This window comes from Ochotona curzoniae, unplaced genomic scaffold, assembly GCF_017591425.1.
Source record: "Ochotona curzoniae isolate NIBS_2020 unplaced genomic scaffold, NIBS_Ocur_1.0 patch405, whole genome shotgun sequence".
In the NCBI taxonomy this organism is placed as follows: Eukaryota; Metazoa; Chordata; class Mammalia; order Lagomorpha; family Ochotonidae; genus Ochotona; species Ochotona curzoniae.
Window position 1 is genome coordinate 1 of NW_024466979.1, and position 27,178 is coordinate 27,178.

Genomic DNA, 27,178 nt, shown 5'->3' on the forward strand with positions numbered 1-27,178 from the left:
CGGAAACCAACTTTGGACAAGCCCTCCCCAGAGACATTTGTGAAGGCTGCACTCCAGACAGTCGGCTTAGACGCTCGGACGAACGGCTACCCGATCCATTCTCTGATGGTGAGTGGGTCTTTACGTCCCTAAGCAGTAGCCTCTCCCTTGGGGTTTTCTTTCCCAGTGAATCACAAGATGGCAGAAGCTATAAAGCAGGTCTTCAGAAAGTCTGTGGGAATTGAGTTATTGTGAAACAGCTCTACATGGGTTTCAAATTTTTTGCACAAAAAAAAAAAATTGGTGTTGCATGAACTTTCTGAGGTCCCATCATGTTAGCATGTGTACAATATTAGCAAGACATCTGTCTTCTATTTTAAAACTAAATTACACTCACAAGAACATTAAAATCTACTTGTAAATTAAAAAAAAAATGTGTAAGAAGAAATAAACTGAAAATCTCCAGTTCAGCCTAAACTGTAGATTCTAATTACATTTTTTCCTCCATTCCTCCCCCCCTAGGGCTCAATACACTCACTGCTGCCTACGTGGCTTTTTGCAAAAATATCCATGAATATACACAAGTCCCTGCGAGCTCGCTATCTGAAGAAAAACAAGAAGAACTGAGCACAGGGGACTGCAGCGGGTACCTCAGTCCTTACACAGCGCCCCCGGCCAGTCTGCAAATGTCACAGCTGTTTCAGTGGTTACTAACTGGGCTAAATTTTAACCTCCTTTGGGAGGAAAGCAAAAGTTGCTCTGAGGAGCTCCTGACTTCTATTCTGGATGCTAATAAATTTGAAGCTTGATGTAAATGCTCGTGTCAAATGGATAAAGAACTAACATGGCCAAGAGCAGCTAAGCAGGAAAGAGCATAGCGACAGCAAACCACGGGCTGCCAGGCAGGCCTCCGGCCACGCAGGTCACCTGGTCCAAGCAGCTCATTGACAAGCCATCATTCTCGCGTTTTCTCCGAGCCCTACCGTAAAACGGGATGGCTGGCTGCTCTTGCTTGGCTTTAACACTTTGAGGGGATGGAGATTAGCTGGTTCCATAATGGGCAGACCCACCACAACTTCAAATAGATCTATGGAAGATTTTCTAGGAGTGGGTTCCAGTCTGTGCGCTTAGATGAAACTACTCTTTCTCAAAAGAAGTGCCAGAGATGTAATTGGGAAATATAGTTATTTTGGACACCTGGAGCCCACTGAAGCGTGCTTTTTAGTATCCCTGTTATTTTTTTTCTCAGTTCAAGTATATGTAAATCCCAGAAATCAGCTGTTTGTGCGATAAACGGGCCAAAATTACACCTTGTGACTGGCAGCTACCTATGGTGCCACTGACACCCCGACCCTGCAGTGACTTGCTTGCACCCCAGCCTTCTGTGTTTCAGTACTATATCAATATTGCTCACATGTGTAACAACAGTTAACTTTCCTAATGATATTACGCCCCTGGAAATGATAGTATACTTTCTAAATTGGTACCCGAGAGGTTACTGATGTAATTGGTTTTAATAAAAGATGATGTAACCATGGCGTTGAATGAACGTCTGCTTTTCTGATGCTGGATTTCCGTGGGTTTAATGTGAGTTAAAGCTGACCTTTACTCACTCACATAATCTCGATGGGAAAAGGCGTCAAGAAAGAATGGGAGGCCAAAGGCCACAGACCACGGAAAACAGCCTTTGCTGAGGCGGTGGTTCCTAGATTACACTGAAGAAAAAAGGTGTGTCAGGGTGGTTGTTTCTAGCTGTTAATTTTGCCAGTTAAGGATATAACAGATAGGGGGAAATTTGCCATCTAATTATCTGCATCATTCTGTTTAAAACAAAAAAAGGGCCTGGAGCAGTGGCTCAGTGGCTAAATCCTCACCTTGCAAGCTGTTATCCCATGTGGGCGCTGATTCTAATCCCGGCTGCTCCACTTCCCATCCAGCTCCCTGCTTGTGGCCTGGTATAGCAGTCGAGGACGGCCCAAAGCCTTGGGCCCTGCACCCGCATGGGAGACTCCAAAGAAGCTCCTGGCTTCAGGTCAGCTCATCTCTGGCCATTACAGCCACCTGGGGAGTGAACCAGCGAATGCAAGATCTTGCCTCTGTTACTCCTCTCTGTAAATCTGCCTTTCCAATAAAAATAAATCAACAAAAATAAAGTAAAATAAAATGAAGATTTTAGCACCCCAAAAGAAACAAAAATCATAGTCTCAGAATAACAAGGAGTTTAAATTGAATACACAGAGCTCGATGAAAGAACACATTGCTCGCCGGCTTTCCTGTCTGCTTCTCTGTGGAAGTGCTGGCCCGCAGTGACCTGGGCAGTATCTTACGTGTCCTCACATGTTGGTTGGCTGGCTGGTTGTTTACGGTGGTAGTTGTTTTTGGCAGAGAGTTGATAGACATGGAGAGATTAGTTTCCAGATACACAAAGCACTTTTATTTTTATCACATTTAGAAAAATCATAAGTGTGGCTAGGAAATCCCTCCACAATTTCACAGGTGCTGTACTCTGCCTTTGCCTGCTGCGACCTGACAAGCACCCTCTTTGACACTCAGGAATGAAGATGACGCCATGAACATGTATTTTTCAAGGCGTGGGGAATTAAAATTGTGTTGAAAGAGAAAATACTGTACTCCAAACCATCAAAATAGTGAAGTGCTCCTTTAGGGATTTTAACAAATGTTAAGATTTATATTAATTTATGAAATGTAACTTTTGGGCTCCCAGTGTGGTAGCATAGCAGCTGAAGTCCTCGCCTTAAATGTTCCAGGATCCCATATGGGTGCCGGTTCGTGTCCCAGCAGCCCCGCTTCCCATCCAGCTCTCTGCTTGTGTCCTGGGAAAGCAGTCAAGCACAGCTCAAAGCCTTAGGACCCTGCACCCATGTGGGAGACCCAGAAGAGCTTCTGGCTCCTGGCTTCAGATTGGCTTAGCTCTGGCCATTGTGGCCACTGCAACAGAACAGAAGATCTTCCTCTCTGTTTCTCCTTCTCCCTTATATATGACTTTCCAATTTAAAAAGTTGAAATGGGGGCCTGGCGCAGTGGCGCAAGTGGTTAAAGTCCTCACCTTGCACGCCCGGGATCCCATATGGGCGCCGGTTCTAATCCCGGCAGCCCCGCTTCCCTTCCAGCTCCCTGCCTGTGGCCTGGGAAAGCAGTCGAGGACGGCCCAAGGCTTTGGGAACCTGCACCCGCGTGGGAGACCCGGAAGAGGCTCCTGGCTTCAGATTGGCAAAGTATCAACCGTTGCGCTCACTTGGGGAGTGAATCATCGTACAGAAGATCTTCCTCTCTGTCTCTCCTCTCTGTATATCCGCCTTTCCAATAAAAAAATAATAAAAATAAATCTTTAAAAAAAAAAAGTTAAAATGAATAAATTTTTTTTTAAATTTCACTTTTTGTTGGTTTGATTTTATGTTCTGATATATGCTAGATAAGATTTGAACCCAAAAAGAGTAGAATGAACTATAGTGTTAATTGTATCAGTAGAGTTATCTTTTCTTACGAGGTAAAAAGCTTTATTTTAATGTATTGCTCTTTTTTTTTTCTAAGATTTATTTTATTTTCATTACAAAGTTAGATATACAGAGAGGAAGATCTTCCATCTGATAATTCACTCCCCAAGTGAGCGCAATGGCCGGTGCTGCGCCAATCCGAAGCCAGGAGCCAGGAACTTCTTCGGAGTCTCCTACACAAAAGTGCAGGGTCCCAAGGCTTTGGGCCGTCCTTGACTGCTTTCCCAGGCCACAAGCAGGGAGCTGGATGGGAAGTGGAGCTGCCTGGATTAGAACAGGCACCCATATGGGATCCTGGCGCGTTCAAGGTGAGGACTTTAGCCGTTAGGCCACAGCGCCGGGCCCTAATGTGTTCTTTTCATTGTCCTTTTGCATGGAGGAATAAAATGTTCCCCCTTAGGCATGTAGGGGGAGTTGTCCGACACACCTGCTTCTTACCATTCTGATTCCCCTCTGCCTTCCCACGTGCGTGTGGAATCAGTGCCGGCTGAAGATGAGATTGTTGGCCTCCAGTTCCTTACATGAAGCTAACTTTTAACATTTCATTTAGAGGCCGGTGCTGTAGCAGAGTATCTTAAGCCTCTGCCTGCAATGCAGACATACCAAGTGAGCTCCACCTTGAGTCCTGGGTGCTCTGCTTCCCATCCGTCTCTTTGCTGATGTGCCCAGGAAAGCTGCAAGAGATGGCCCTAGTCATCGGGACTCTGCACCCACATGGGAGACCCAGAAAAAGCCTACAAAGAGTGAAGAGTCCACTTAGGTAGCACAGAGGGAAATGACCCACTAGCCCTTAACTTAGTAATTGTGGGTGCACTGTGATTTAATTCATAATAACCTGTTATTAAATGCTTGCTGAAAGGCATTCCAACCACATGAGGAAACATTCCCTGCCTTAGGTACATACTTGACAGTAGTTTCAAAGGAGCATCATTCTGTGAGATGGAAAATAAGGGGAGGAAGGGAGAATGAGTGTTTAATGTCTATTGCATGCTTTAAACTGTGTGCAAATGAACATCTAATGTTTATTAAGCTTTGCAGGCCTATGTGATCCATTTCCTTTCTGTGTCATCTCCCTACACTTTCTCACTTAGCTTAAGAGATTGAAAAAAAAAAATGGCTTCAGTACTCCACTCTTTGCAACAGCTGCATGTAAGAAGTAGTTTTGGGGGGCCCGGCGCGGTGGCGCAAGTGGTTAAAGGTCCTCGCCTTGCACGCCCGGGATACCATATGGGCACCGGTTCTAATCCTGGCAGCCCCGCTTCCCTTCCAGCTCCCTGCCTGTGGCCTGGGAAAGCAGTCGAGGACGGCCCAAAGCTTTGGGACCCTGCACCCGCGTGGGAGACCCGGAAGAGGCTCCTGGCTTCGGATCGGCATAGTATCGGCCCGTTGCACTCACTTGGGGAGTGAATCATCGGACGGAAGATCTTCCTCTCTGTCTCTCCTCTCTGTATATCCGCCTTTCCAATGAAAAAATAATAAAAATAAATCTTAAAAAAAAAAAAAAGAAGTAGTTTTGGGGAAGGTATTTGACCTAGATCCCCACGTACTGTATGGGAGTGCCTGGGTTCAGTTCCTAGCTGCAGCTGCTGATTTTGGCTTCCTGTCTATATACTCCCTCAGAGGCAGTAGTGGTGTTCCACCGACTGCGCTCCCGCCACTCACATGGCAGGCTTCCTAGCTCCTGGACGGGCCCAGTCCTGTCCAGGTCAGGCCATTGTAGGCATTTGGGCGGTGAACCAGCAGGTGTGAGCACACATGCTCTCTTTTTCTCAACTTCCCTCCCTCTCTCAAAAAGCAAACAAGTTTGCTACTTTGAACACTAAGTGAAATATAAATGATTTTGTACTTCTCCACCTTGACTTTAGGAGTTCTTGCGTGTTTGTCTGCGCAGCCTCCTCTTCTAGTACCTTCTCTGTGCTACCACTACTAGAACATGCCTGGCAGGCATGTTCAAAGACAAGACCACATGAAGAGACTGGTGTTGTGGTTCAATGGGTTAAGCTGCTGCTTGTGACACCAGCATCTTATATGAGCGCCAGTACAAGTCCTGGCTGTTCTACTTCCAATCCAGCTCACTGCTATATGTGCGTGGGAATGTGGCAGAAGTTGCCTCAAGGACATGGGCTCCTGCTGCCCATGAGGAAGACCAGGATGGAGTTCCTGGATCCTGCTTTGGCCTAGGTCCAGTCTCAGCCATTGGGGACATTTGAGGAGTAAGCCATTTCTTTCTCTTTCTCTCTTCCCCTCTCCCTTCTTCTCTTCCTCTCTTCTTATCCTTTTTCCTGTGAAACTCTACCTTCTAAGTAAAAAATAAATAACCTTTTTTTTTAAAAAGATTTATTTTATTATTTTTTTATTGGAAAGGCAGATATACAGAGAGGAGAGACAGAGAGGAAGATCTTCCGTCCGATGATTCACTCCCCAAGTGAACGCAACGGCCGATGCTATGCCGATCTGAAGCCAGGAGCCTCTTCCGGGTCTCCCACACGGGTGCAGGGTCCCAAAGCTTTGGGCCGTCCTCGACTGCTTTCCCAGGCCACAGGCAGGGAGCTGGATGGGAAGCGGGGCCTCCGGGATTAGAACCGGCGCCCATATGGGATCCTGGGCGTGCAAGGTGAGGACCTTAACCACTTGAGCCACCGCGCCGGGCCCTAAATAAGCTTTTAAAAAGAGACAGAGGTCACACGGAGTCAAGGCTGGCCTAGACCAGCCAGCTGAACTTGACTCAGATCAGCAGTACTCCCAGCAATGTAGGACTCAGCATAGGTTGACCACATAGATAAGTTTCCTCATGACAGAATCTCATCGCGAATATGACAACTGTAATGTGTTTATTTTATACAAGTGAAAAATTATTTGAGAGGTTGGTGCAATGCCTAGTAGCTAAGGTGTCTGACTGCAGGGACAGCATCCCATATGGGTGCCAGTTCGAGTCTTCGGCGTTCCATTTCCCAATCCAGATCCCTACTAATGGCCTGGGAAAGCAGTGGAAGATGGTCCAGCTCCTAGATCCCCTGCACCCACTTGCGAGACCCAAAAGAAGCTCCAGACTCCCGTTTTCAGAGCAGCCCAGCTCCAACTGTTGCCTCTGTTTGAGGAATAAAACAGTGAATGGAAGATCTCTCAGTCTATCCTTCTCTCAGTAAATCTACCTTTCAAATAAAAATAGCTAAATTAGTACTTGAAAGGAGCTCTCAATAAATGCTAACCAATGCAAGTATTTGCTTCCATTCAGAAACAAGAAGTATACGTGTTGTATACAGGTTAGAAAATGTAGGTCTCAGAATATCTCTGAGCCACCTAAGCACTACACGCCTTACAATGTTGACCTTACTCCCTGTTGTCAACAAATTCTTCCCTGAGAAACACAACCTTTCATAATCTCTCCTGGTGCCCAGATTTTTGTCTGCTCATCACAATTTCACATCCAATGCTTCTGTTCTTTAATGATGTCTCACACAATCTACCTGGGGGCTCACTGGGAAAAGATTTTTACCTCCTGCAGCATCTACAATTATACTGGGCGTTGAACCAGAGGAATTTCTGTCTGGAGTTTGAGAGAATGCCCTCTGCTTGCCAACATGTCTGGTCTTGGTAAAGGCCTGCAAGGTTCATAGCCAACACACTACAGAGTACAGGTTCCCTCCACATGGGAATGCCTGCATCTTTGGCAGTGAAACTGGACTCGGATTTTCTCTAGGCAACAGCTTCACTGGAAGCGTTTCGCATGATGTACCATCATTTTCCTTGGATTGGATTTTCTCAGGAATACAGCAGCAGCAGACGTGCCGCACAGAGAATGGGATAGAAACGGGCTGTTTGGCAAGAAATGTGCTGTGAAAATGGGCATCAGAAAGCAGCACAGTGCTCCCTTGGAGTCATTTCTGGAAGCTCCGGGCCTGAAAGCATCTGTCAGTTTCACCATAAAGGCAAAAAAATCACTGTGGAGTGGAACGTCACTGGTGGAAAACAGCTCATGGAAGATGTGTGTGATTTTCAAGTGGCATGGATCACAACCTTGCTTTTCCCTTTGTACCAAAAATAAATGTTATATTTTTTAAAGACTATTTATTTTTATTGGAAAGACAGATTTGCAGAGAGAAGGCTCTTCCATCCACTGGTTCACTCCCCAGATGGCCCCACTACTGGAGCTGAGCTGATCCAAGGCCAGGAGCTTCCTCTGGGTCTCCCATGCAGGTGCAGGGACCCAAGGCTTTGGGTCATCCTCTGCTGCTTTCCCAGGCCACAAGAAGGGAAATGAGTGGAAAGTGGAGCAGCCAGGACACAAGCTGACATCTCTACAGGATGCTAGCATTTGCTGGCAGAGGATTAAATCCTTGAGCCACCATGCTGGGCTCCTTGAAGTGCCATCATATTGAGAGTGCTGGAGCACCTGGAAAGTGAAAGGAGGCCTTATGAAGCATGCACCTTCATGCTGAGAACTGCTTGTTTCCAAGGAGAGGCAAGACCACCAATGAAATCTCCCACAGGGGGCAGTCTCAGCGGAGGAAACAGAAGAGGAAGCAACACATGAGTGGGTCTGAATGCGAACTGTCAGCCTTTGTCCTCAACTCTAGCTACCACGGTCCTACTCCAGTCTGGCCTCCAGTGGCACTCAGAAGCTTCCTAGAATGTGGGCCAGGAAAAACAAGCCAAAGAATGATTACCCATAATATAGGATGACTTTCAGGGAACTCTGGAAACAATGATGTTTTATAAATGCAGGGAACAGCCACTACTCATCTGCAAAGCGAGGCAGAACACAAAAGAAGTAGCACTTCTGCCTCCCCAAGTCCATGCGAGCAAGAAGCCAGATGGGAAGCAGAGGTGGACGGAAACACAGGCATTAGGTAGGATATCGGTATCCCAAACTGTGACTCAGCCACTGGATCACACTCCCACCCCATGATATGGATTTAGCAGTAGCAATAACAGAGGTGCATTAGAAGGGCATAGTTGAGCTCTGCGTAATAGTATCACACTTATTTTTTTTTAACTTTGTGGTTTTTCTTTTCTTTTTTTTTTTTTTTTTACTTGAAGGTCTAAGTTACAGACACACACAGAGAGAAAAATCCTCTGTCTGCTGATTCACTCCCCAAAGGTCCCCATCAGCCAGGGCTGCGAAAGACCAAAGCAAGGAGGCAGAAGCTTCCTTTAGGTCTGCTATGTGGGTGCAGGGGCTCAGGCACCTCAGTTGTCCCCTGCTGCTTTCCCAGGCACATTAGCAGGATGCTGGATTGGGCAAGGAGCAGCCACAACTTGACCAGGAGCCCACATGTACCACAGAACGGGTCCCAGAAGACATTATTAACACTCTTAACGTTAATTGTCTATCATGTTCTGGTCATTTGGCTGAATTCTTTGCATACATTATCCCACTTCATCCTTCCAACAGGTGCCTAGCCCATTCTTCAAAGGAGTACCTGCTGCAGATTTTACACTTAAGTAAAACGTGGTGTGGGGACCACAATTTAGGTGTGTTTACTCAAGCAGAATTTGCTTAGTCCTGAGATCAAAGAGGCGTGGTCCCGTGTCCTGTTGTTTGAGCTGTGATTGAGGTATGCACAGGCTTGCCATAGCAACACAAGGGTGCATCTTGGGCTGTTCCAGGATGTCTGAATAAAAAACAAGTCTGCAGTTTCCGAGAGCTCACATTCTGAAGATCTCAATCCAGGAGACACATCTGCATTCAAGCCCTAACCACACGCTCCGCACTGGCCTTCACTCTTGGTCTCCACTTGGTCCGCAGTTGCAGCGACTAGGCCCTATCGGTGCGGGGTTACAGGATGAGCTGCCCGGACTCGAAAGCAGTGCACCGGAAGCGGTGGTACCGGGCGGTCGTAAGCGGCAGCGCATCTTCCGGTGGGGAGTTGTGGAAGTCGGCGCTTGTTGTGGAGTGTTTGTGGGCTGCCTGGCGGCGGCGGGGCGACCCTTAGGGCGCGGGGACCGAGCGGGTTGGACCTGCTCGCCCGGCTGTGCCCGCAGGTGCGCCCCCGAGGTCCCGTCCTGGGTGTCCTGGGAAGACGCCGAGGCTTCTCCAGGACCAGACCCGGTCAGCTGCGCCCCGGAGCCCCTGGTCCTCCAGGGAAGGAGGGCTCGGGAGGAGCCGGCCTGGCAGTTGGGGAGCCTCGGGTCCTGGTGCCCAGCGCCTGGCCGGCTCCGGGATGCTGGTTCTGCGGCAGCTGCGGGCGCTTCGAGGGTTGCCTGGGTCAGGAACCCCGGGGTGAGGGTGGCGTCCCTCGGGGAACAGCTGCTGGGATTCCCCAAACCCAGTGGGCCTGGGGCGCTGCCGGACGTCTGCTTGCCACTTGTCCCCTGGCCGAAATGCGGAGCAGGGTACAGCCCTCCCCGGGGGACTGCAGCGAATTGTTGTGTTCACTTTAAAAAAAAAATGTATTTTTATTGCACAGTTAGACATATAGAGAGAGGAGGAGAGACAGAAATATCCTCCGTCTGATGGTTCACTCCCCAAATGACCGCAATGGCTGGAGCTTAGTCGAAGCCAGGAGCCAGGAACTCTTCCGGGTCTCCCACACGGGTGCAGGGTCCCAAGACTTTGGGCCGTCCTCGACTGCTTTCCCAGACCACAGGCAGGGAGCCGGATGGGAAGCAAGGCTGTTGGGTTTAAAATCGGCGCCCATATGGAATCCCTGCGTGTTCAAGGCGAGGACTTGAGCCGCTAGGCTACCGCGCCGGGTCCCGTGTTCATTTTTTAATACCTTCGTTCACATCAGATGTCAGTAGGGCTGCCCCACTGGAAGTGGAGAACTGATAGATGTGTCCTGAACTCTCTCACCTCCCTGCCTGTGAAATGAGCGTTCAGATCACCGAAGGGGATTTGTGAAAACAGATTCCTAGATCGGCCCCTCTCGGATCTCTAGTGGGTCCAGGACTAGGACCTCGGGACCAGTAGGCTAAGCAAGCTGTGAAACGAACCTGATCTCTGGGAGTTTGAGATGTGAAGGTTTCTTAGATCCCGAATCCAGTGGATCAAAGATTTGAAACTTGGAACTTTTTTTTTTTTAAAGATTTATTTTTAAAATTTTTTCATTGGAAAGGCGGATATACAGAGAGGAGAGACAGAGAGGAAGATCTTCCATCCGATGATTCACTCCCCAAGTGAGCGCAACGGGCCGATACTATGCCGATCCGAAGCCAGGAGCCTCTTCCGGGTCTCCCAGGGTGCAGGTTCCAAAGCTTTGGGCTGTCCTCGACTGCTTTCCCAGGCCACAGGCAGGGAGCTCTGCTGGGATTAGAACCGGCGCCCATATGGGATCCCGGGCGTGCAAGGCGAGGACCTTTAACCACTTGCGCCACCGCGCTGGGCCCCGAAACTTGGAACTTGAATGTCCTTATCTGGAACCTGTATTTGTTGTGGACAGATCTTTCTCAAAAAAAAAAAAAGTCAATTTAGGATTACTGGAAATTATGAGGTGGATTTTTCACTTAAGACTAGGGCTTAATAAAATTCGAATGCAAATTGTCTACTGTTGCTTTCCTGTGTGGGTAGCTCACTGTGCTTGGTCATCTGCATATAGACACAGCGTATTGCCATGTCCTATACAACTGTCTCAGTTTATCCTAAGTTACATTTTCTTCTGGTAGAAGATAGGTTTTTTATGTTTGAATTTATTTGGTAAAAAGATGTATTGATTTGAAAGGCAGAAAAAAGTGAGGGAGAGACCTAGAGAATTCTTCCAATTCCAGGTGATGGCAGCAGGCGGGGTTGGACCACTCTGAAGCCAGGAACTCCATCTGGCACCTTGGCAGGGAGCTGGATTCAAAGTGGGGCTCCTGTGGAATGCCAGCACTGCAAGTGGTGGCTAAGCCCGTGGCTCCACAATGACAGCCCCAAATTTTAGTTTATTTAAAAGTTTCTTCTGGATTAACTATAGTTGAGCATATGTGTGAGCTATTGTGTAATGTTTTGATATGTATATACATTGTGGAATGATTGAAGAGATCATCACCTCTTTTTTTTTTTTTTTTGGTGTATGGGGAAAACATTTTGAAATCTAGTGTAGCAGTGGTGAAATATGCGCTATGCTGTTCTTATCGTCACCATTCTGTTCACTCAAGCTTAAAGCCTTTTGTAGAGTCCAGGTTTTGTACCACTTAGCTAGCCCAGCCCGTGGTAAACGCCTCCTACGCTCTATGTCTGAGTTTGACTTTTGCAGATTCCACATAAAAGTGAGATCATGCAGGATTTGGCTGCCCCTGGCTTCTTTCACTTACCTTGATGTCCTTCAGGTCCCTTCACCAAGGCTGCCTCCCGCAAGTGTCAGGGCAGTCTGTTGCAGCCTGAATGTGGATGTGCACTTGAGATCTGAAGTCCCCGTCGGTGAAGGTTCCTTGTGTTCTGCTCTTGGGAACTAGTATAAGTAATGAGATTTAGGACAGGTTCTGGAGGACTTGAGAATTTCTCAACCAATACTTTTTGGGGCAGGTGGTATGGTGATAAGGTTATGGAAGATTACCAGCTGTCCCAGGTAACTTAATAGGCTACTTGATTGTGATGTTGTGTTAACAAAATTGATTTTATGTAAGAGTGTTGGTAAAGGGATTACAGCTGCTGTCTTAGGAGATCGAGCTCTTAGAACCCTGACTAAGTGCATCTTTCTTTCTTTCTTAAAAGAGAAGCAGATTCCACCGTGTGGTTTAAATCAGGAATGAGATCTTCGGAGAGCTCAGAGCCCACTACGTTTTGGTTAACATGGAAGACAAAAGACGCCGAGCCCGAGTCCAGGGAGCCTGGGCTGCTCCTTCAAGAAGCCATGGTGTTGCCCAGCCAGGCAAGAGCCCGTGGGGATGCCGTCCGGGCTGCTGGGAGGGACAGCTGCTGTCTCCTCTTTGCTTTATACACTTTGGTTTATTCTGCTCATTATTTCAGTTGATGCTCAGGAATTGTTTCAAATGTGGCTGGCCTGTTGTCTGATTTGGTTGGTGGTAAGCTAACGGTGGGGTTCCCCATCTTTGGTCTGCTGACTTCACCCTCTGCCGAGGTCACTCAAGTCCGTGTGAATGTTCCTGGCCCTTGCTCAGTGGGTGACTTTCTGCATATTGAGGCTGCTTGCTGTTTTCTTTCAGCTACCACTCCCACAAGCCATCTCCGCCAAACACCTGCTCAGACCTGGAGGAGCAAGGAGCATCATCTCTCTGGCTCTCTAAGAGAGTTTGTGTTTGAAGAACCCCAGCTGGTAAGTCCGATTTTACCCTGTAACTCTTACAAAGATTTGCCTTTGAATCTGTCTCACCTTCTCACTCTGATTCTTTCAGCTCAAAATGAAGTCTTTAAAGTTACCTATAATCTCTCACAATATCCAATTACACATATGGTATTTTATTTAACAATAAAGATATATTCAAAGTACAATGAAATAGTGACTGGATAAATCCACTAGTGAATAACAGAGCAGAAGGACTGTGCTACTAATGAATAGGAAGTATTTCAATTCATTACTGTATTTGAGGAGTCCCTGTGTCTTCTCCCCGTTTATGTTTGGTGGTAATGGGGGTGTGTGGAGGCTCTACAGTACCTGGAAGGTAGAGATTACAGCATGACCAGACCTTGCATTAACCGAGGCAGGTTTTAGTTTTGATGATCCTAAAATCATCTTTTAGTCAGTGGTAATGCTGCAAATATTTTTGAAATTGGATTGAAATTTCAGTTATTTTGGAAAAATACCTGATGCTTTGCTCTTTTCTCCATGGAAAAAGATGTAAAAAAATGCCAAAGATTCACTTTTTAATAATATGAGAAAAAAGGGTTATAAAAAGTCAGGCATCTGGAGGCCAGTGTGTGGCTCAGTGGGTTAAGCTGTTGCCTGTGTGTGTGTGAGCATCGCATATGGGCTCCGGTCCTCAGTCCTGGCTGCTCTACTTCCAACCCAGCTTTCTATGAATGTGCTGGGAAAAGCAGCACAAGACGGCCTAAGTGTGGGAGACCCAGATGGAGTTTCTAACTTCTATTTTTGGCCTGGTTCATCCCCAGCGATTGTGGCCTTCAAGGGAGTAAGCCAGTGGATGGAAGAGGGTGGAAGACTCTCTCTTTACTCTCCCTCCCTGTATCTGTAACTCTACCTTTCACAAACTTCTTTTAAAGAAAACGATGTGCCTTGCTTATATCATGTTGCGATTGTCAGAAGAACTTAGTATCCATGATGTGTTTTTTTTTTAATCTGTTTTCTGGAAAGGTTTCTCCAGACTTCCTGTCTGGACAACAGGAAGACTGATAAAATCTGATTGTATCCTCTTCCTATCTGCTGGCAAGTGTGAAGCAGTTGTAGGAATGGAAGCAAGCACCCGTGCCGGGGTAGAAAGGGGTTGGAATAACAGGGGACCGTTGACAAGCTGGCAGTCGGTCACGTCCTAGACGTAAATCAGCTGTCTCCTTGCAGGTGGCACGACGCGCTCCGGAGCCGCGAGTGATTGAGTAAGTGACTTGCCTCATTGTTGCCTGTCATGACACACGGAGGCCAGGATTACCCCTCACTCTGGCTTTTCCAGCTGGAAAAGAATGGCCCACTAAGTGTCCTAATTGCAGCCTGGGATATTCCTGTCTCAGATGTCTTTGATAAGACTTTGAATTTGCCTGATGGGATAGAAAATGCAACAAGATGCCCACACCTGAAAGCGACTCAGGGTCGGCTCCCTGGCCTTGTGTCCCTGATACTTGCAGACAGTAGGCTGGAGCATCACATAGGTCAATAAAGATTATTACCCCTGCATCATTGAACTCTTCAAGAAATCTCTGAGTTGCATTTTACAGGCAATGCTTATCCCGGCCCCTGGCAATGTCAGTGGCCTGATAGTCCACTTATTAAAGCCGAGTGATTGCAATGTAAATGATACTAAAAGCCATTATGTCGATTAGTGCCTAAAATGTTCTGGCCCACAGTTGATGGGAAAGCTTTGGCTCTTCCTGCTTCTCAGTTTCCACCTAAAAGAGATCAATTGTCAGTAAAAACTATCCTCTTATTTTTTAGCAAATATGCATAAGGTGTATGTTCACCCAGGAGTGAACTGTTCTTGACTGTTGATCTGTATGACTAAGGAAATTTGAAAATAACTCAAATGTTGCTGGCTAGATATGCAACTACTCTTTATGGTGTCTGTCCATCTCTCTGAACTTCAGGGCTATCTTTAAAGTTAAGAGTGTGAACCATGTAATCTCTGAAGGTTCAGTTTGGCTCTAATAGTCTTTGATTATATCAAAAATAACAGTATGGTGTTGCCTTCACTGGTAATACAGGAAATTTGTAAAGGCTAAGAACCTTGTTACTAAATACAGATTGGATATTTGGTCCAAAAAAGCAGGGTAGCTGTGAATTCGCAAGTTAGAGGAAATTGACAGAAACCATTTCAATTTGACCCTAGACATTGTTCATTATTGTTATTATTGAAAGTCTGCTGGTTTTTTGTTTGTTTTTTCATTTTGCTGTTTTTTAATAGCCAGAAATGTGTTCTAATTTAAAACAAGCCCATTTCTGTATGTCCCAGATAGATCACGTTGAAATATTGGATCCCTGTCCCTGTTGTGCATAACTTATAGGAGTGTGCCAAGTATTGTATGTGTAAAAAGGGGTTTGAAGATCGCCCTCAGAGCCTCAGCTCAAAGAGAAGTACTCAGGCCTGTGACAAAGGGTGACATCACAGCTGTTCCTGTGTAGCTAGGCTCAATAAAATGCCTCTGAGAGGGTACTGAGCCAACACACAGCTCCAGTCTGATCGTCTCTTCACGTGACCCTCCCCACCCTGCACCTGTGCACCGGATCTCTGTGCTTCTGTGTTTGATTAGATTCAGAAGGCTAGCGCCTCTTGGCAGGCACTGGGAAGCAGTAGGAGACCGTCCTGCCCTCAGGGTACCCAGTGTCTATAATGAGGTTGACATGTAAACAGGCCACGGCCTTACGCGTCAGGACACAGTAGCCTTCAAGTAAGGTGTCGGATGACAGGAGTAAGTTAGGATAAGTTAAGTGATGATGAGTTCAGATTTCTGGAAGGTGAATTAGAATTTTCCACCAGAGCAAATCCATTCACTGGGTGGAGCTGGTTGGGAGTACCGGGGTGGGAAGACATTCTTGCAGGTAGAAGGTTATGGAGTTAGAGACACAGTGGTGTTTTCAGGGGTTGGTTGTGATGTGTTAGAGGATGATGAATCCACGGGAGCAGTTAGAGGAGAGGGCTGGGTTACAGCAAGCTTGACTGCGATTACAGGGAACTGTGGGTTTGCATCAGAGGAGGAAGTTGACGGGTGTCCTTGAGAGCAGCAAGTGCTCAGAGCACTTACAGGCACCCCCTATCCCTGGATCTTTTTTCAGCACCCCTTTGTGAGACACATTCCTGGACTATATCAACCTAAATTCTGCGTGAAATGTAAACAGAATTGTGATTTTCTTAATCCCATTCTTTGCCTCGATGTTTCTGCTCCTCTCTGGGTTCTGTTCCATTGCCGTGGATGGATGGTGCCATCTTGTCTCTCATCTCAGTGGGAGAACAAGGTTAAGGTTGTGCATCCCGAGGACTTTGGGACCTCAGCAGGGTGGGACATATTGTTTTGCCTCCTGCTTGTCCTGCTAACAAGTGTTTCCTTTGTTCCTTTAGCAGGGAGGGTGTTTATGAGATCAGCCTGTCACCCACTGGAGTATCTACGTAAGTGAATTCTCACTAGAAAGTGACTGCTATTATCTCCCCAGTTATAATTCCTTGTATTAATCTACTCACTTACTTGAAGTATATAACTCCTGTCCATTAATTTCATGGAGAACAAGAATCTCTCCTTTTCATGTTGTGTTTCTACCTTAGAAACATTTCCCAGTCCTCTTGGAACACCCACATCTCCTATTGGAGTGCAAGTCCCAGCAGCTCCCCCACTTTGGACATAGCTTCCTGCCAATACACACCTTGGGGTGAAGAGCAAGTGATGGCTCAGGGATGTGGGTCCCTGCCACCCATGACCTAGATCTGGATGGAGTTCCTTCCTCGTGGCTTTGGTCTGGCAGAATCCTGAGTGAATCAGCAAGTAGAAAATCTGCCTGTCTCCCTGCCTTTCAAATCAAATGAAAATGAATAACATTTTTAAAAGGAATATTTTCATAACCTGTTTGTCAGATATAGTAACTATTTCTACCCCAGTTTTTCAGATGAGGAAATGGGACAGGGAGATTGAAGACTTTTTCTTGATGTTAACACAGATTAACATCAGAGTTTGGTTGGACCTCAACTTCTATGCTACAGATGCTCTACTACTACATTAAATATAGTATCATATATAACGTTATGTAACATTGCTGCCTAAGGGTGAATTTCAATAAAGTTAAAGAATTGGGCTTGATATGATGGCTCAATGGCTAAATCCTCACCTTGCAAGTGCCAGTGTCCCATATATGAATGCCAGTTTATGTCCTGGTTGTTCCACTTCCCATCCAGCTCCCTGCTTGTGGCCTGGGGAAGCAGTAGAGGATGACCCAAAACCTTGGGACCCCCTACACACATGGGAGACCCAGAAGAAGCTCCTGGCTCTTGACTTCAGATTGGCTCAGTTTCAGCCCTTGCAGCCATTTGGGGAGTGAACCAGCAGATGAAAGATCTTTCTATCTTTCCTCTCCATAAATCTTTCCAATAAAAATAAATAAGTCTTTAAAAAAGAATATATTATTTAATGCATATTCATTATTTGTAATTTTGAAAACATCAGCTAGTGCATGAATATAGTAATTCTCATTATAAAATGATGAAACATTTAAAACAAATATGCTAGAACAGACACATCTGAATAAAGCACTTGTAAAGGGCTTTCTAAAAAAGATGTATTTATTTGACAAACAAAGTTTTATATATATAGATAGAGAGACAATGACAATGTTTTATCTGCTGGTTCACTTCCCAGATGACTGCAGTAGCCAGTGCTTAGCCGGATCGAAGCCAGGAGCTTCAAGGTCCACCATGCAGGTGTTTGGCCACATTCCACTGCTTTTTCCAGGCAAGTAGCAGGAAGGTGGATTGAAAATGGAACAGCAGGGACACTAACTGGTACTCTATTGGGATGCTGGTGTCACAGGTTGGGAGGTTACTTGCTATGCGTTGATATCAGCTCTAAGCAAGGGCTTCTGCTAGGCTTGGAAGGCTGTACGATTTGTTGGCACTGCTGTTGTGATAGTCAGTTTTGGGTTTAACAATGACATGAGAAAATCAACTGTACTATTTTGATCACATCTGATTGTTATGTTTTTAAAGATTTATTTATTTTTATTACAAAGTCAGATATACAGAGAGAAGAGACAGAGAGGAAGATCTTCCTTCCAATGATTCACTCCCCAAGTGACCAAAACTGCCGGTGCTGCACGGATCCTAAGCCGGGAGCCAGGAACCTCTTCCGGGTCTCCCACATGCGTGCAGGGTCCCAAGGCTTTGGGCCATCCTCAACTGCTTTCCCAGGCCACAAGCAGGGAGCTGGATGGGAAGTGGAGCTGCCGGGATTAGAACCGGCGCCCATATGGGATCCCGGCGTGTTCAAGGTGAGGACTTTAGCTGCTAGGCCACGCCGCCGGGCCTACATCTGATTATTAATCATATGTATCATCAAATGAGCAATGGCTCTTGTAAAAAAAGTACACCTTCAGAGCTGCCAGCACTGAGGCTGTGGGAGAGAGAGTTCCACGGGCTTTCCAAGTATTTCTGGCGAAAGGCTTCCAAAACAATCCTGAGCTGACCTGGCATTGTTGCAAACAGCGTGTTCAGTGAGAGAAAGAACTCCATTTCTGCGTTTGCTTTGACACAGGCGTGATGACTTCCAGCTTTTCCTAGGAATGGCTCTGACTTACAACACTATCAAATCATTTGTTGTGTTTTAACTTTTGATTTATTTGAATAGAAGATAAAGAGAGGCAGATACACACACACATGCATGCACACACGCACACACAGAGCGAGCTCCCATCAGCTAGTTCACTCCCTTAATGCTCACGGTGGGTAAGGCTGGGTCAGAGCCGAAGGTCGGAGTTGGCAGTCCATGTCATTCATGTGTGTAGCAGGCACTCAGTTGCTTGAACCATCACTGCTGCCCCCCTCTCCTGTACCCCCTTTCCCCCGATTCCATATAAGCTGAAAACTGGAGTCAAGTGTTAGAATCAGAAATTGAGCTGAGGTGCTGCAGTGTGGACCCTGGGCCTTTTAACTGCTGGACTATGTGTGTTCCCCACACGTTGTTAGAATAGCACAGAGCCAGGAGTGTTTTTGGTTATTCCACTGAACCCTGGAGGTGACCTTGAGCAGTAGATACAATCTTCAGGTTACAGATGCAAAAACCCAAATTCAGAAAGATCACCAAAGTTGCACAGCTCAGCCATGTTGTGGTGTTTGCAACAAAGCCTACAAAAGCCCGTTGCATCTGCACTCCCTTCCACCTTCCTTTCCTCTTTTTTTGCCTTAGTGTGAAAGGAGTCTGTTTTGTACCTGTTGGTCTGGGAAGTGGTAAGATAGTTTTACTTACTGGGCCTGGAGCAATAGCCTAGTGGCTAAAGTCCTCACCTTGAATGCGCCGGGGTCCCATATGGGCACTGGTTCATATCCTGGCAGCCCTGCTTCCCGTCCAGTTTCCCTGATTGTGCCCTGGGAAAGCAGTTGAGGACAGCCCAAAGCCTTGGGATCCTGCACCTGCACGGAGACCTGAAGGAAGCTTGTGGCTCCTGGTTTCAGTTCGGCTCCGGCTGTTGTGGCCACTTGAGGAATGAATCATCAGACTGAGGATCTTCCTGTCTTTCTCTCCTTCTCTGTGTGTCTGCCTTTCCCATAATAAAAACTAAAAAAGATGATTTTGCTTACCTACTAAAGGTAGTGTCCAGATGAATTTATTCCACTAACAGTTAGACTTTGCCCCACCCTTTTTCTTTCCTGTCATTAATAATGGTTCTTTCTGTGTCAGGGTGCGTTTGTATCCTGGCTTTGTTGACTGGAAAGAAGCTGACTGCATGCTGGAACAGCTCTGTCGAGATGTGCCCTGGAAGCAGAGGACTGGCTTCAGAGATAGTAAGTAGATCTCGCATACCACAGCTGCTGCTGTCTGGTCCCTCTCCAGAATGTTCTCCAACGCCAGGGCCTCTGCTCACCACAGCCAGTCTTGAACAGCGCTGACAACTTGAGGCAGTAAGGATGACCCGGATCAGCCTGACAGGGGTGACAGGGACAGGTGTTCCAGGCAGAGGCTGGGGACACTGTGGCCGGAGTTTGGAGGTTAGAGCTCAAGGAACTGCACGAAGCTTGGTTTGGCTGACATGTGTGAGGTCTTCAACCAGTCCATGGAAACTTCCTGTTGTGGAAAAACTGCTTGGATTTCAACATTTTCTACCAAAATAAACTTTGATTTTCATTTTTTTTTTGGTGAGTTTTTTGACGTGCTCCCATACCTCCCACCCTTAGTATCCTTCACTGCCTGTTAGTCCAAGAGGAACCAACTTTCTTCTTTCTTCGTAGAAGCTTCCAGGCTTTCTATTTTCTGCTCCTAGATGGCATGCATTCTTTCACAATCCTTCTTCTTGATTATTTCTGATTCTCATTTTAATTTCATCACAAGAGTCCGGTCCCCTTTAGCTTCAGCATGTTTAACTCTCCAGAGCTTGACAAGGAGCTGCGGCAGTTAAAGACACAGCCTACTTGGAGCCCGCCTCTCTGGCTGTCCACCAGCCAGCCCTGCCTGCTATACCCTAGGCGGGCACTGGGGGGCGGATGGGATCCAACACAGATTTTTCTTTTCTGGCCTATTGAATTTTGGTTTCCTGTAGTAAAGAAAGTAGCAAAGTTATATTCTAGCTTCATTTTTGTTACTCCCATCAGAGCAGCAGTTAATTTTCTCAGGGATTTTACAGCGAGGCTTTTGGTGACTTGACTTTGATTGTTGGCTCTGTCATTCAAAGTGATATGTGCTAAGCAAATAACAGTTAAGTAACTCACTAATTCTCGGGTTTCTTATTTATAACATTAAACCGATTAATAGTACCTACCTCTTAAGGTTGTTGTATATTTACTAGTGAGATTATGCATGTTAATTGCTTGCAGTGAATCTAAGTTGCTTGTATTATTATTGTTTTGGAGGAAAAATGGAAGATCTCTCTCTAAATAAATTTGGATAGCTAGCAGAAACTTCCAGCTAGAATCAGTTACGTGCTGCAGACAGAGTGCTTTCTCCATTCAGAATCCAAAGGGCTGATGTGACATCACGCACACAGGTGATGTTTGTATTAGGTATATATCTATATATTTATATAGTGTGTGTATATATATATACATATATACTATATATATAGACATATATATATTCTTCTTTCTTTTGCTTGAAAGTCAGTTATAGAGAGAGGGAAAGAAGAAGAGAGATCTTCCTTCCACTGGCTCATTCCCCAAATGACTGCAGTGGCCAGGACTGAGCCAATCTGGAACTGGGAACCAGGAGCTTCTGGGACTCCACGCGGGCAGGGGCCCAAGGCCTTGGGCCAGCATTCCTGTTTTCTGAGGCCATAAGCAGGGGGCTGGATTGAGAAGTGGAACAGCCTGGACCTGAACCAGCGGCTATGTGGAAACCTGGTGCCGCAGGTGAAGGCTTAGCTCACAAGATCGCTGCAGTGGCCCCAGTTTGTCCAGATTGTCCCATGGAGCTGGTGCCACAGATTCCTGCTACGAGGATGCAAGCTCCCTAGTCTGCTCTTTTGAGACCTTTCCTATTCGGAGCCTGGCCGTTCCTGCATGTGACTCACTTATATTGTGTCATCACTGAATAAAGCGAATCACGCACACCCTTGGCTCTGTGCTTTGGTGTGGGGTCTTACAGCCATGGGCCTTCTCCTGCTTTTCCTTCTGACTCATTTGGCTCTCCGCTTTGGTTTGGGGTCTTACAGCCATGGGCCTTCTCCTGCCTTGCCTTCTGACTCATGGTACTCCCTTGCCACCCAGATCCTCTCTGAACGTGAGATCCAGGGTCATAGCCCATCACCCCCTCCTTTGTGTGGCCCGTAGGTTCTTGCACGTGTCAAGACCCGCAGTCTGCACTAATTAGGTACACCTGGAGCACTACTCGGCCATCTCAAAAGCCCTGTATTTTCTTCCTTAGATATAACTTATCCACAACCAAGACTTACAGCATGGTACGGAGAACTTCCTTACACTTATTCAAGAATCACTATGGAACCAAACCCTCACGTATGTGCATGTCTTGTCATTGGTATAGTTTTATTGCCTGTGTACTGTTAAGTATTATAAGATACCCATGAATGACCTTGCAGGGCAGCCTGGGGGTTCCTGGTTTAAAAACCCTTGGGGCTCAGACACCCTTTTGTGTGCTTTTGACCCGTGAATGAACTTGGAGAAGAAGGAAAAAATGAGTCAGAGTTTGTAATTTCAAGAAAATGAACTACTTCTGATATGTCCTTTCCCCAAGCTTTCTTGATGGCAACTCTTCTGTGTACACCCTGGTGATGGAGCAGCAAGGTCAGAACAGCTTAGTCCATTTCTCAGGCTCCTTTGCTTGCCTAACAGTCTGGTGTTCTTGTTGATTGGTAGTTCTTGCAATGGCTGCTTTCTCAGACTATCAGCTTCTTATGGCCTTGGCCATCTCTGCTACCTCTTTTGTGTTGCAGGAGACAGAGATATTCTGGTCTGTTATTTAGACCTGTCTAGAGGAGAGAGGAGCCAAGGGCCAAGAAATAGTTCCCTATTGAATTGCTGGACACTCACTATTGGCAACTGATTTTGTGTTTCATTGAAAGAGACTTTGAAGAAAATGGAGTTTTGTTTATGATATTGGGTTGCACAGAACTATGACAGGTTTTAGAACTTCTAGTACTTTTTCAACACAAGCCACCATTTTATCAAAATGTTCAGGGACAAAGCACCAAGGGAGTACATGACTTTTTTCTCATACATTATGACACACTTGGAGTTTGGAATACCATACAGCTATTAAATAGTATAGAATAATAGAACAAAATCAACAATAACCCCTTTCACGGACTTTCTGTAAAAGAGGGCTCACTCAGGAGTGGTGTATGTTAGGGTGCTTGTGTAACTTCAGAGTTGTTGCCACCGTAACCGTAAAGCATGACGGAGCAGGTTCAAACTGTTCAGCTTCTCTCCATCTTTGTGCAGATGAAGCTTCCATTACAAACCCAGGTCCACAGCCTTGACCTCACCTTGCTCCTGCTGTGGCCCTCAGAGGCATCTCTGTGGTACCCAGGATGCCACAGAAATTTGAAACTCCCTTGAATAGGTTCTTGCATTTCTGTGAATTCCAGTTTTCTCATACTCCGTGATTCAATTTTCTCATACTCTTCTCCTGAGTGTCTTTTAAGGATACCATGTCTTCACTACTCAGTGAGATGACGCTGAATTTTAATATAGACATTCAGCTCTGAAGGCTCTGGATATAGTGTCGGTTGGAGAGTCTAAATTAATCCTCCAGTTCATTATCCCCCATCTCCTCCTTTTCTATGTACTTTACTACCAAAAATAACCAAGAAAAATATACAGCCACTCAGAAACATAATGCAAACTCAGAGGTGTCCCAGTGCTTGGTCCCTTAGCAAGTCGGCAGGTGCTAATGGCATTCCCAGTCACGTTGTAGGAAAGCCACCTTGCTCTTCTACATTCTTGTTCTTCTTATTTCAAGTGCGTAATGCTAGAGGTAGTCCTGCTCTTTATCTCCTCGGGGTAAATTTAAAGCTGTAAAATAAATAGGAAGTGTAGCTTGCTGGTATTATTTTAATTTCACTTTGGAGTTTATTCTCTTGAGCATGGGTTGCTTCATAACATTTTGCTGATCTATGTTATATTTATTGTTGCTGCTTTTAAAAAAATTTTGCTTAATGTTAACAGCTGCAGCAAAAAATGTCAACCGTAACCGTGCTTTTTACATCAAAGCCAAGGAATTCTCACATCTCCTTCTCTGTTTTCTCTGACGACAGCCATGGGGTAGTCTCACTGATACGCTTTCCTTTGCTGAACTTCCATCCCTTCACCACCACACATATAACACAGACATTCAAAGAGTTCCATAAAACAGAAGTTCTTAAGGTGTAATTTGTGGACCCTTTTAGGAGAGTTTGTGAAATGCTTCGTTTTCAATATTAATTTTTTTTCAATTTGAAAGACAAAGTTATAGAGATAAGGAGAGAGAAAGGGAGGGAAAGGAAGAGACCAAGACCTTCCATCTGCTGGTCCACTCCCAAAATGCAACAGTGGCCAAAGCTGAGCCAATCAAAACCAGGAGCCAGGAGCTTCTTCCAGTTCTTGCATGTGGATACAGGGACTCAAAAGCTTGAAACATCCTTCACAGCCTTAAAAGGGGAGCTGGATCAAAAGTGGAGCAGCCAGGACATGAACCTGAACCCGTGTGAATGCTGGTGCTACAGTGGAGGCTTAGCATACTATAACACCATGGTGCCAGCCCCTGAAACACTTTTTTGAGAGTCTGCGTTTTCATAATAGTCCCAAGGCTACAACCTGTTCACTGTGTTGAATTTGCACTGATGAAGCAAAAACACAAATGGGTTGAATTGCTGGTTTCTTAATATGAATGAAGGTATTGCTCCCAAAAGGTACCAGCAGCTATTGTATTCTTTGCCATCAGGCACATCTGCTTTAACATCTTAAAATACAAAATTTTTTTCTGAAAACTTTTCAGAGCTAACCCTCATGCAGTAGTACATTTGCCAGATGTCCAGAACTGCTGTAGCTCAGCTTGGGTTTCCCATGAAAGTGCCAAGGATCCCCCAGAGTGTGCGTAAATCAGGAGCTGGAATCAGGAGTGGAGGCCAGGACGGGAACACGCCATTACAGGATACAGGCTTTAAAAGCAGTGTCTTCACTTCTGTACTGATTTTAAGAATGCCCCCTTGATAGGATGTGCAGTAGCTGTGTGATGGAGACTATCATATCCAGATGTGAGGATGCAATGCAGTATGCATCTCTACTTCCATACAAAGATGGACTCCCAATGAAACTATTTACTGTATCTTGACAGTAGGATGCTGGACTCTGCCATTGTCCATGCCCGCAATGATGGACATATGACTGTGTATGGGGAACTGTACTATGGTAATGATATAGGGGAACTCAGTGAGGGGGGAGGAAATTGGGGAGGGGATAAGGGAAATCCCAGGGTCTATGGAATTGTATCATAAAATGATGATAATAAAAATAAGTTAAAAATTAATAAAAGAATACCCCCTTGATAAAGCAGGAAACTTCATTAGTGTTACTAAATCCTGGTCTCTGAGTACTTAGCCTCCTTAAAAGTTAAATTCTGAGTATGTCCTGGTGTGGTAGCCTAGCGGCTAAAGTCCTCACCTTGCACATGCGAGGATCCCATATGAGTACTGGTTCAAATCCCCGGCAGCCCTGCTTCCCATCCAGCTCCCTGCCTGTGGCCTGGGAAAGCAGTCAAGGACAACTCTGCACCCATGTGGGAGACCTGGAAGAGGCTCCTGGCTTTGGATTGCCTCAGCTCCAGCCGTTGTGGCCACTTGAGGAGTGAATCAGTGGACAGAAGGTCTTCCTCTCTGTCTCTTCTCCTCTCTGTATATCTGACTTTCCAGTAAAAATAAAATAAATCTTTAAAAAACAATTGTGAGTACGTGAAGTAACCTGCTGCTTTGCTGTGGTTGTTTAAACTGTGAGCTGAACGGGCGATTTTTTTTTTCATGGACCATTCTTAGAACTGATGAACACACTTGTTATTCAGACTCAAGTGTTTAGCAGATATTTTCTCATAAACTGAATGAAGTGTGTGTTTTCTCAAGGAAAATAGTGGACAAGATTCATTACTAAACAAAATGAAAGTTGACTTTTCAAGCAGACTAGAATTCTTGAGAACTGTTATCTGGCATTTTGAGCTTGATGACTTACCCTTTCCGGATTAGATCATGATAATGAAAATGGATGTGGTTTTTTTTTTTTTTCTTTTGGTGGGCGGAGGTGGTCATTGTAACATGGCAGTATTTGGAACTCCTGTTTAACACCATGGACTGTTAGTTTCCAAATAACTAATAGGTGAGGTTACAAAATCATACAAGGTGAAGGATTATTTTAGAGTATCAGCTGAAGGGTTCGCATTGTGGCATATCAAGTTAAGCTGCCACCTACAGTGTCAGCATCCCACGCAGGCATCAGTTTGTGTCATGTTTTGCTCTGCTTCAATTCAGTTCCCTGCTAATACATCTGGAAAAGCAGTAAAAGATGGCTCAACAGCTTGGATCCCTACCACCATTTGGGAGACCGGCCTGCAGCTCCTGGCTCCTACCTTTAACATACACACGCCAACCCTGTGGCTGATGTTTGAGTCCACAGGCCTAGTTGGGGGAGATCCCCAGGAAGCCTCACCTGGGGTAGCTGCACACTTGACTCTTACATGCACCACTCAGTAAGGGTTAGGTTCTATCTTGCACTTGCACCAGCCAGTGCACATGCTGGTGGATGGAGCTGCCTGGTCAGTTATGCCTCTAGCTCCATCTCTCACTTGAACTGATGGGTGCTGTGGCTTAGCCTAGCCTATCCTGCCACACACCTGGTCTTCACACACACAGCAGACGCCACAGTCTACTCAGGGCAATCCCCAGTAACCTCCATGAGGCCTCCCTCCAGCTCCGGTTTTTGCATGTACCAGCATATGCTGCAAGCTAGCCCAGTCCTGACATCCCATCTGGCCCTTGTGCACATCCATAGGTGCTCCTGCCTTGCCTAGCCTGATTCACCTCCAAGTGGGTACTGTGGCCTAGCCCAGCCAGGCATGCCCCTCAGCCCCAGCTTTTGCATATGCCAGTGGGTGGTGGGTGATGCTATTTATCCAAGCCCAGGTCTCCCATGTGGATGTGTGCCCTGGCCTGACACAGACATGCCCTCCAGTTCCTCCGCTCTTAACCACTCTGTCTCAGCTCCCATGCCTACCTGCCAGTACAGTGGCCTGGTGCGTGGAAACGTCATTCCTCCCCTGTCAAGTATGCCTTCAGCTACTCTCACTCCAGTATAACCTTAGACCCCTTTTTCCAGCAACCTGTAGCACCCTTGCCTGGGGACCAGTGTGACATGTCCTGGCTGGGTGTTCCCCACCTTCCCCACATGTCTTTAAAAAAAAAGAGAGAATAGGTAACTATGCTGGTACACTGGTATAATTAACACAGATTTGGCATTAACCAGGACCAGAATGCCCAACAGCCTTGGCTGCTTTTCTTCCAGCAGTGTAACCCTTGCCTAGGGAGGCCCTAAGTTTTCATCATCATTTTTAAAAAGTGGAACAAACAGTGAAACAAACAGAAGGCTACCCTGCAGGAAAATGGTTTCACTCTAAAGACTTCCATCTGGCTTTGCTAAGTACCTATTTATATATCTACTGTAATGTACCATTTACCTGCTTCGTGAGATTTTATGGCGCCCACCCTAAATGTAATGACGCGTGTGTATGTGTGTGTTTCAAATTAAATAGGTGTGATTGGTAGATGGACATTGTTATACCAAATTTTTCAACAATTGATAGCAGTTAGCTTGCTTTAAAATACACGCAGTGGGCAGGAATTAAAACTATTCTTGCTTTTTTTTTTTTAAAGTCACATTCCAAGTGGTTTACTCATTCCTTGCTCCTGTTTATTGGTTGGCTGAGTTTATCCCTTCCTTTACCCATGGGACTGCCACTGTATAACTTATGTGAG

General features: G+C 45.9%; 1 protein-coding gene and 1 long non-coding RNA gene across 2 annotated transcripts in view; both read left to right on the forward strand.

The window, feature by feature from the left end:
* Nucleotides 1-1,147, forward strand: LOC121167638. The gene is made up of 2 exons (XR_005885612.1): nt 1-108; nt 502-1,147. It is a non-coding gene; the product is annotated as an uncharacterized LOC121167638 (long non-coding RNA).
* An 8,225-nt stretch (nt 1,148-9,372) lies between these two features.
* Nucleotides 9,373-27,178, forward strand: part of LOC121167639 (alpha-ketoglutarate-dependent dioxygenase alkB homolog 3) — a 40,049-nt gene continuing 22,243 nt past the window's right edge. The window contains exons 1-7 of the mRNA XM_040997171.1: nt 9,373-9,479; nt 12,130-12,286; nt 12,582-12,691; nt 13,892-13,926; nt 16,098-16,145; nt 19,417-19,520; nt 21,592-21,680. Coding sequence (XP_040853105.1) covers nt 12,208-12,286; nt 12,582-12,691; nt 13,892-13,926; nt 16,098-16,145; nt 19,417-19,520; nt 21,592-21,680 — 465 coding nt within the window. The 5' untranslated portion in view covers nt 9,373-9,479; nt 12,130-12,207. The remainder of the gene's footprint in view (nt 9,480-12,129; nt 12,287-12,581; nt 12,692-13,891; nt 13,927-16,097; nt 16,146-19,416; nt 19,521-21,591; nt 21,681-27,178) is intronic.